The sequence below is a fragment of the Argentina silus genome (assembly GCF_951799395.1).
Source record: "Argentina silus genome assembly, chromosome: 2".
NCBI lineage: Eukaryota > Metazoa > Chordata > Actinopteri > Argentiniformes > Argentinidae > Argentina > Argentina silus.
In genome coordinates this window covers 17,139,460-17,150,027 of record NC_139656.1, presented here as the reverse complement: position 1 = coordinate 17,150,027, position 10,568 = coordinate 17,139,460, and the positions used below count along the sequence as shown (strand labels likewise).

The window sequence follows — 10,568 nt, the reverse complement described above, 5'->3', positions numbered from 1 at the left end:
GAGTAGGCTGGTAATTATTGCCAAAAGCCCGTCTGGGTCTGGATACTCTCTTCTGAACACCCCCATGCCATTTCCCTGATTTCACAACCATTGCCATGTGTCCTTGGTACACTTGCTAATGAGCACTCTCTTCTTTCAGAAAGTTCTGCTGCTGCTGCTGCTGCTGCTGCTGCTCTGGAACCATGCTCTCAGTTGGGTTGAATGGAAGGGAACAAGCCACTCTCATTGTCATGCATAACAGTCATATCACTGTGAATATTGTCGCTTGTTCATTTCTGTGGGTTTAATTTAGGAAATAGGGTGATTACTTTTGAGAGCGAAGTAATTCCATTATGTTTGCCTAACATTATACTAATGTAATGTTTTGGAGCGTTGGCGTTGTTCATTTTCATACATATTGATTCATAGATGTGGACACGTTGGTCATTTAAACTACCTTATTATCATTTTAATGAGAATGAATTGAAGAAATGTTAGCGCTGATAATTAATTAACTCTGTATAACCACTCGACCGTAGAGAACACTTTTTTTAAGGACTGGAGGAATGGCCACTGTTACTGTATATGTTGACTTGGGTCAATGGCTGGTAGTAAATCCTGTAAATTAATTCAGACTAAACAGGGTAACGTTGAAGTATTCAATGCTGTAATTGGTAAATGTATGGATTATTTAGCCAACATTTACTTGGCCTAGTGCATTTATTTTGTATGTTATTTAAATAACTAACAACTTTAAAGTACAGCATGATTTGAGTTTTATGTTTTGATAGTGAGGAGAAACAGGTGACAACCTATGTTTTGAAATTGAACATGCCTTCAGAATGTTTATATTTTTCCTCCACTCTTTCACAATATTTTAATTCTGTTTCATTGGTGATTAAAGTATGTTCAAAGTATACATACTTTAAACTGTAATACATGAGACCATATTCCTTCGTAAAGACACCTCATACATACACCTCATGGAAATGTATGCATGTTTGTTTCAACTGGCATAAACAGTGACTGTCATCTAACATCAGTTCTGTTTCATTTCACCAGTGGAAGTGCCACACAGTACCACAACATTGTGTCTATGTTGGAATGTCATGTTAATTGCAAACTGGTGTATGTCATTTGATGTAAGTGACAAGTTGAAAATAATATGCATAAAAGTGTATGTTTATGTCAGTTGCAGTGCTTATTCAAAGTCTGTAAATGAACTAGCATATCGGCAGTACTATTTGATTGGTGAAAGAAGCATGGTTTCCCCTTCCAACATCTGTTTCTTTCATCTTAAAAAAACAACCTCCTGTGTAACTGCTCTCAGATATTGTCATTTTTCCTATTTTTAGTAGCTAAAGACTACTCTGTTCACTCAGTAAGTGTTTTGGTCAGAATCCTATTTGATCTGCCTGTGGATAAACTGCACTAGTCGGTGTCATTTTTTCCGTTGTTTTATCTTCCTTGATCAGTTGTGTGTGTTACTCATCGACACATACTTTGTTTTCTCTTGCTTTGTATTAAAATATCATTTTTGTGTTTGGTATTCTGCTATAATCTTTTGTCAATAGTTGTGTTTGCTTGTTATCCCAGCAAATGAGTTGCAAGACAGGATATAATAATGCAACAGTACAGGTTTAAGCCACACCAAGTTCAGAGTGAACTCACTAGGAGGCTGAATTTTCTTGGGAAATTATCAATACAGTATTTGTATTTAACCTTGACGCAAACATACTTTTTTTTCTGGAAATCTATTTCCTGAGCTCACAATTAATGTTAAAACACAAAGAAATGATATTGCTTAAGTCTTATGTATTTAGTCAGAACATCAATGATTAAAAAGGACTTATACAACATCCTCTTTGTGAATGAGTACATATGCTTGCTCTGTAGACCTTATACTCACCATTTGGTTTACAAACAATTGGTCCAATTAATGACTCAAATAAATGAATTTATTGAGAAAAAAGATTGAAGCAAATACAAAACACCAAGATAACAATTCAACGCTCATCATGATAATGATACAAAAGATAAGTTCACTTTTTTAAAGAAGCATTACATGAGCCGTAAGTTTATCCATTGACACATTAAAAAAGCTATGATTTAATTTATTTTTGTATATTCAAATGAGGTAAAAACATAACATTTCCACAATATGTCTGTACCCATTATACAACGTTGAATCCATTTATGGTACAAATGAAAGTAGTAGTACAGCATCTCTCTCCACAAGTCAGAATGAAATTCCATAAATCCCAAACTAAATCCTCACAATTCAATCCCGATTATTTTCACTTCTCTGTAACCCAGGTTCTTCCCGAACCATGGTCGTTGTAGATGAATCCAAACTCCTAACCTCTGGGAGCTTTTGATTTCTATTAAAAAAACATTGCATCGTGGCAATGTTCCATTCCCCTTCACCTCCCCGATCTTATTTTAAACCTGTGCTGCTGCCTTCAGAGCATTGGCACGTTTCAAATCCATAATCAGAATGTCGACTTCCTCAAACGAGTTTTTGAAACTCTCATGATCCTTTGGTTCACAGCATGACAGCAAGCCATCAGCTCACATTAGGATTAGAGCTCTGATGTGTTTTAACACACTCCTACCCTTTTTCAGTTGTGCCGTTACGCTCAACATGCATCTCTACACCGGAAAAAAAGAAGCGAAATAAAAATAATGAGAAGGGGGCATAAACAGTGACTGTGTCATCTAACATCAGTTCTGTTTCATTTCACCAGTGGAAGTGCCACACAGTACCACAACATTGTGTCTATGTTGGAATGTCATGTTAATTGCAAACTGGTGTATGTCATTTGATGTAAGAAGTGACAAATAATATGCATAAAAGTGTATGTTTATGTCAGTTGCAGTGCTTATTCAAAGTCTGTAAATGAACTAGCATATCGGCAGTACTATTTGATTGGTGAAAGAAGCATGGTTTCCCCTTCCAACATCTGTTTCTTTCATCTTAAAAAAACAACCTCCTGTGTAACTGCTCTCAGATATTGTCATTGTTCCTATTTTTAGTAGCTAAAGACTACTCTGTTCACTCAGTAAGTGTTTTGGTCAGACTCCTATTTGATCTGCCTGTGGATAAACTGCACTAGTCGGTGTCATTTTTTCTGTTGTTTTATCTTCCTTGATCAGTTGTGTGTGTTACTCATAGACACATACTTTGTTTTCTCTTGCTTGGTATTAAAATATTGTTTTTACGTTTGGTATTCTGCTATCTTTTGTCAATATTTGTGTTTGTTTGTTATCCCAGCAAATGAGTTACAAGACAGGATATAATAATGCAACAGTACAGGTTTAAGTCAAAACCAAGTTCAAAGTGAACTCTCATCATACCTTGAAATGCATGAAATACAAGGTTAGCATTTGGAGTATCACAGAGGGAGGTGACATGACTTTCTATTTATTCCATTTACTGTGCAACAAACCATTTGCAAAAAGCCTTTGCCCCCTTCCCTTCCTCAGCTTCCCGCGGTGTATCATGGCTCCTCACACAAGCACATTTAACACTGAGACATGGAGGTGCTTAGAGTGAAACCCTGCAGATACGCTCCCCTCCTGCATTCTAGGGCTAATTTCACCTCCACTCTACTCTCATCTCTCTCAGCGGAGGTGAGCAACACAGACGCAGTGAATGCCGGCTTTTTAACGCCTTAATTTCCCCTCGGGGATCAATAAAGTACCTATCTATCTATCTATCTTTTTGACACTAATTGATCTCATTTTAATCATACAGGTAGGAACTGTGTGTGGAGGAAGTGCATCACCCAGCTTTGGGGAAGCTAAATCGGGGGTGAATCCCCCGTAAATACGCCTGCAGCTGTTTCATTTCTTTACTATTCCTCACACTGCTGTGCCTCACCACCCCGACCCCCCCTTCCCCATTACCATGTCTCACCCCTGCAGGTAGCATTACTCCCCCGGGATATGTGATCCATGTGAATACACTTAACTATGGCCGCCCCCCTGCCACCGCAGCAGTGAGAGTCAGAGTCAAGAGGATGGCTATTGTCGGTCGATCTGTCTGTCTGTCTCTGTTTGTCCTCCATGAGGTCTCCATCTCCCTCTACAGGGTATTCACCTTGGACAGCCATTCAAGATAGTTGGTATTCCATATAGCACAGTCCTCAGAGAGTACAAGTCTTCAAGCCATTCAGAATGGTTTGTATTCCTTAGGAGGAGTGTTGGCGCAGAGCGACAGGGCGAGCATTTTCCCACTTTCATTCTTTCTTTATTTCTTTTTTACACCCCCAGTAAGATTGTTGTTGGTCTCCCATGGGGTGAATTGAAATTAATGAAGAGCAGAGTGAATAGAAATTAAATCGAGTAGGAATAAGTGTAAGTAGAAGTCGTGAATTACGATTGATAATTGTTGACTGAACACACCCAGAAAATGGTTTAGAAACAGAAGCCCCTGGAAAGGCCACAGAAAAAAGTCTCTTCCTGGATCAAATGTTGAAGCACTTTTAAAACACTGGTGTAATATAGACATAGATAAACATAAATACAGCATATCAAGGGCCAAGAGGTGCCAGGCAACCCTTCAGCTGACAAATACAATAACATTTCCATCTGACTCATTGTCAACCGCAAGTCACTACAATAGGGGCACCGTGTACAAAGCTGGGTACCGGTAACTGCCACATTTATCTGTCCCTGGCATTGATTGACGGGTCCCATTATCCACTAAACACAGTCCCAGCCATGCTCGGGGTCCTGTTAACGTCAGTCATTCGCTCGCCTCGGGCAGAAACAACCCTCCTGTGGAGAGTAGCTGAATCCCACAGAGGGGCAAGAGAGACCTGGCTCTCCATCAGTCCCTTGCTCCTACAGCTTTCTTTTTAGCCTCCTTTACTCTCAATTTGCTTCCTGTAGTTTCCTGCTATTTGATTGATGGTCTCTGTTGTCAGTGAGTCGGTTGATTGATCAGTCAGTCTCAGAGTTCAGAGGTCGCTGGCCTCAGCCTTCTCGTAGAGGGCCTTCAGCTTCTCGAAGCGTGGCCCCCACTCCTTGAGGCAGTCTTGACCCCGGTCCCTGTCCTCCTCCAAGCCCGCCGAGCTGAAGGAGCTGAGGGACCCAGCCGGCGAGCCACCCCCCTCCGTGGAGAAAACCTGCAGGGAGTCGAATGGCGCCGTCTCCGAGTGCTGGTCAGCGTCGCGGATGATCTCGCACAGGTAGCGAGCCAGGTCCTGGCTGGAGAAGGACAGGCTTTTGCGGGCCAGCAGGAGGGGTCGGCTCTGGCCCTGGGCAGGTGTCCTGGTTGGGGGGATGTCCCGGCGTAAGCTAGTAGCGGTGTTGGTGGTGGTGCTGGAGGAGGAGGGGGCCGTACTGCTGGAGCCTGCCCTGCCCAGGGTGAGTGTATCCTGGGGCTGCTGGTGCTGGTGCTGGTGCTGGTGCTGGTGCTGGGAGTGGGGGTGGGGGTGGTGGTGGAGGGCTCTGGAGCGGCTGTACTGAACCGACTGGGCTGGGCTAGGCTGGAGGGACTTCTGCAGCTCCGCCATGTCATAGGCATTCTGTACAAACACATACACACACACAAAAGGAGAGACAAAAGAGGGTTGAACTTTGGGAATAGAAGAGAAGAACAAACAGGCCAATGGACCAAAGGAAAAAGATGGAGAGTGAGGAGAAAAAAGCTCTGAATTTTGTAACAAGAGGCTACAGCGAACAGAACATCCATTTTTATATAACACATAATCACTCCAACATTAAACTGATTCAGCCGAGACTGATTCCCTCCTGGTTACCACGGTAGCGCCGGAACACACAATGGAAGGCCGGGCTCCATGGGGGGAAAGGAGGATGGAGAGAGGAGGCGCGGAGGAGTGCAAGTGACACAGGCGTGGGCATGCTCGATAACTGATTACCTGATGAGAAACAAGAACTGTGGTAGAGCCATGCGTGCGCTCACCATCTAAAGACCCGTCAGGAGGTCCTCTCAAGGATCTGAGCGCTGCCAAGCCTTCATTAATCACATTACGTGTCATTGTATAAGATAATCATGAATATGGGTATGAGCACTCCACTTGTACTAGTTGCGGGGTGTTCTCTGTTTGAGTTGCTGTAGTGGAGGTGAACCCAAGTACCTCTTTCCCCACACAGAGTGGTGGTAGGTGTTGGAGGAGGAGATGAGTGTGGAGTAGGCTTAATGTGGACAAGGCTGTAGTCTTACCTGATCCTCCTCTCCTCCTCCTTCCTCATCATAGTTGAGCACGTTCTCTCTGATGTCCTCCCATCCATCGTGATGGGCCGACACGTGGTACACTCCCTCCTTCAGGCCTTTATAGCTCCTCCAGCGTGTGTAGAGGAAGATGCCCAACAACAACACTGGGGGGGGGGGGGGGGGCAGAGAGCATAGAGGAGGTTGGAGGTTGCAATGGAGGGAGCACAGACACACAAACACACAAAGAAGAAAAGGTCCCTGGGTCAGTTGGGGGCTTTACAAACTACAGAGGTAACTTGAACCATACTTCCTTGCTCGGATGTTTTCCTTTCATATTATCCTTTCCAGCAAAACAACTATGGTGGAGGAGTAATCAGGCCAGCACAGTACTGCTCAGCTCGGCAGCTGGGTTGGGCTCTGCAGTGTAATTAGGGTATTACATTTGAACTCTCAGTTTCAATGTCTATGTACTTTTGTAGTTGTACATCCACACGAGCAAACCACAATAGAACGCATGCCCAATGTCTTACTTCATTCTATGTGGTATACTAGTGTCAGGAGAGGCAGAAATCGGAGGACGGGCTCATTGTAATGCATGGAATGGAATGAGGAATGGTATTAAACACACACACACGTGATACCATTGATACCATTCCATGCATTAAAATAAGCTTGTCCTACCTCCACCAGACTCCACTGGCTAGTGTGGATATTGGAACATAGCCTGCTGCATCTCCAGTACATCCCTCGGATGTCCAGCCTATAGTGTTTCCGCTGCATCGATGTGACATTGCATTATCAGCATATTGTCTATGCTGAGAGCCTTGGGCCTTGGCTGACTGCAGTGATGTCTACTCAATAAAGAGCTGTGTAGAGTGACAGGCGATGCTCCGTGAATCAATCCACGCTGAGACTGCATTGACCTTTAATGTGTATTATCTGCCCATACAGTCCTTCACTATCAATTTCTGCACACTGTACAGTGCTACTCCCTCCCTCCCTCCCTCCCTCCCTCTCTAATTTTATCACACTCTATCTGCCATCCTCCCGCCCCCCCTCCTCCTCTCTCTCTCTGAATAGTGTATCCTCACCTGTCCTCTCTATGATAAGACATAACTTAGCGAGGGGACTATGGCGACAGAATGAGTCAGTAGAGGCAGTAGAAAGCAACCCCTCCCCCTCTCTCTCTCTCCAAATGATCAGCAGAATCTCTGACAACAACTCAAAAGTCAAGGTACTAGTGTGCCCAGCCTGAAACAAGCTGAACAGCAACATACAAAAAAAAATCAATTTCAATTTACGAACACAATGTTCACCCCCTCTGGCTAAAACGTCACAAGTAAAAGAACAACAAGTGGCTTCTTTAAAGAGATGTGTTTAGAGAATTTCATAATGCAGCCATACGGTATGCAAACCCAAGGATGCCGTCTGTTATGGATTTCCAATTGAGTGGTACAAAAGGACGCGTTCACGTCGATAAGAGTTTTGTGAGATGAAAACATGTTTTTCTACGACGAAAGCGATGAGTCTGCTCACACTGTCAAACCTCATTACTGACACTATTAATTGTTAACTTCCTGAGTGAGGTCTCTGTTCATCCCATGAATTGAGAGTATGGTGTGTTCCTCAGCAAAAGGTTGTTGTTTTTTTCAGACGTTGCAGCAGGTCAGCTCATAGAAAGAGATGTATTCTGTTTAAAGTCTCTCTCCCATCAAACGAGATGTGTCTGCTCTTCCCAGTTCATATATTGCTCTGCTTACCTAGTAGACTGACTGTGTGGTGCTGCAGTCTGCCTCAAACCCCTCTCCTCCCCTCCCCTCCCCTCCCCTCCCCTCTCCTCTCCTCCGCTCTGCTCCCCTCCTCTCGTCTTATCTACTTTCCTCCCCTCCCCACATAACCCCACTAAGGTCTACTCTATCGATTACATCACCCAACTAACGACTGCCACAGGCTACTCCAGAAAAAGCCCGCCAGAAACCCAGCATGCATCCTAATGATAAACATACCCTGTGATCTGTCTATACCACTGTATAGATCACCACTGAAGATTCACTATGGATCACATCCCAAAACACACTCATACAAGTGATGTACACAGCTGTTCTGCTTCTCCTCATGAATGAAGAAGTACTTGGATGCTTTGAGAGAATGTGGAATGCAAAAAGGTCAGTCGGACAAGTCATTGCATATTCCAAACATAACCCTTTTCACCATTCTGACACACAAAAGTGCAACCAGCCCCGTAGATGAGAGCGTCTCTAAATAAATCAGTTCAAGCCAATAATGAGCTCTACAGAGCTCAGGGCCATCAAACTGTAATACTGTTTACTGCAGCAGGCAAAGCCATCTCTCTCTCTCTCTCTCTCCCTCTCCATACCTCACTCTATTACTCAGTGTGTCTCTTTCTATTTCTCTCTCCCTTTCTCTCCCTCCTACTCTCTTGTATTTTCTATCCCTTTTGCTGTCTCTTGATGTCTCTCTACCTCTCCCTCCTCCCTGCAAACCTTGTTTCTCACTCTCTCATTGTCATTGTACTCTATTCAAGCTTTCTATCTCTTTCTGACTTTCCCTCTCTCTTTTGACCCCCTCCCCAGGACATGATCTTGAACAAACGTGCACACATGTGCACGTACACACACACACACACACACACACACACACACACACACACACCACCTGTCATCTCGAACCTCTTTTCCCCCCATTATCGCACCTTGGACACAAGTTTGCCATATAAGCCCCCCTCCTCTCCATCCATATCCATAGCAGAGAGCTGATGGTCCATGCCCACTGTATACAGCTACTAGTCCAGAGACAGCTTTAAAAGGCTGCAGCCCAGATTGCCGTTAAACAGCTGTGCCATTTATGGCTGTCACTGTGGAAACTAATCTGGATACAGGCGGGACAATAAAGAGGCAACATAAAAGACTGATATCCCATGGAGTTTTATTTCTCTCTCTCTCTCTCTCTCTCTCTCTCTCTCTCACCCTGCCTGCGTTGACACATCACTCAGACCTTAAGAAGGAGAGCAGAGCTAATCTGGACAAAGAGGATCAGGCCCACCCTATGCCACAGACTCACTGAGAGGTGTGTGTGTGTGTGTGTGTGTGTGTGTGTGCGTGTCTGTCTGTCTGTCTGTCTGTCTGTCTGTCTGTCTGTCTGTCTGTCAGTTTTCCCAACATGATGATCAAACACTTTCAAAGGAACCAGAACCTTGACTGAGGGTGGTGAACAGAATCTTATATTTGCTTAGAGCTCAATAACAGACTGACTGTGAATTATTGAACATCATAAATCATGCAGACAGACATCAATCAACATGCAGTTGAGTAACATAAAGTAGGAGGTAGACATGTTAATGATTGAACATAAACAAACAAATGTAATAAACAGGTGAAATCAGCAATCAGAGAGTGAGAGGGTAGAACAGGGATATGGAAAACATAAAATAAATGAAAGAGACAAAAAGGGGTTTGTGACAATACGTTTTATTTGAAATCTGATAAGAAAAATACAGGCACCTGTTGTATGGCACAGAATAATATCATTGTATCATCTAAAACTTCCATTTGTGTTCAACAAATCTCTCAATCACTCCTCATATAGCACCTCTCCTTCTCATCGTTAAGACTAAGACTGTGTACAAGAGGATGTCTGTTCTGGTCTAGGACATCAGCCCCAGGGCTGCTCCTCTGTTCACTTCCACATCAGCGAGCGTTGTCACGGATACGGCAACCAAAAAACACAGTGGCACTAAACACATGCCTTCAGCACTGCAGCACTTTGGGTACAGCAAATGATCTTCTGTTGGATATGGACCTACACTAGCTAAAATGTCATTTTTCAGTGTGTGTGAGTGTTTGCTTGAGCTTGCCTGGAGTGCCAGATGGGTGGGGTTGTCACTTTTGGGCCTAATCCATTGGTTCCAATGTGCATAACAAGCTCAAACAAGCAAAGCTAAAGAACAACTGGGAAGAATTTCAAATACTATTAGAACACCTGTCTACTGTGCTACTGTGCACGTCAGAGATGCTGAAGTCGACACACTTTGTGTGGTGCAGCAACAAAGCTCTGTGGAGAATTCATACACTGGGTGCTGGCTATTTCTTTCTTTACTTGTACTATTTTAGCCGTTTCGCCTGTTACAAAAGTGTTTTGGGGGATGTGGATATTACTTTTCTACGCTTAACTCAATGACACATTGAAACATCTGAAAAGGAACTGCCCATTCTGGATGATGAAATGACAAAGCAAAATGCTAAACTGAAAAGCAACGTTAGCCCCTAACCAGCCCTCTAGCACAGTCCTGTTGAGCAACACTTGTTTAGTCACCTGTGTAAGGCCTGACCCTGCAGCCTGCTTAGGGCCAAACAGAGATAACAGCCTGAGGGGAGAGTATAACCCA

General features: G+C 43.7%; 1 protein-coding gene across 1 annotated transcript in view; it reads right to left on the bottom strand.

Annotated features, from left to right (window-relative positions):
• Positions 1-4,943: 4,943 nt before the first annotated feature.
• The window catches only part of LOC310816236 (neural-cadherin), a gene marked incomplete at both ends in the record, with an annotated part of 126,309 nt that continues 120,684 nt past the window's right edge, over positions 4,944-10,568 (bottom strand). The window contains 2 exons of the mRNA XM_083686310.1: positions 4,944-5,513; positions 6,173-6,327. Coding sequence (XP_083542436.1) covers positions 4,944-5,513; positions 6,173-6,327 — 725 coding nt within the window. The remainder of the gene's footprint in view (positions 5,514-6,172; positions 6,328-10,568) is intronic.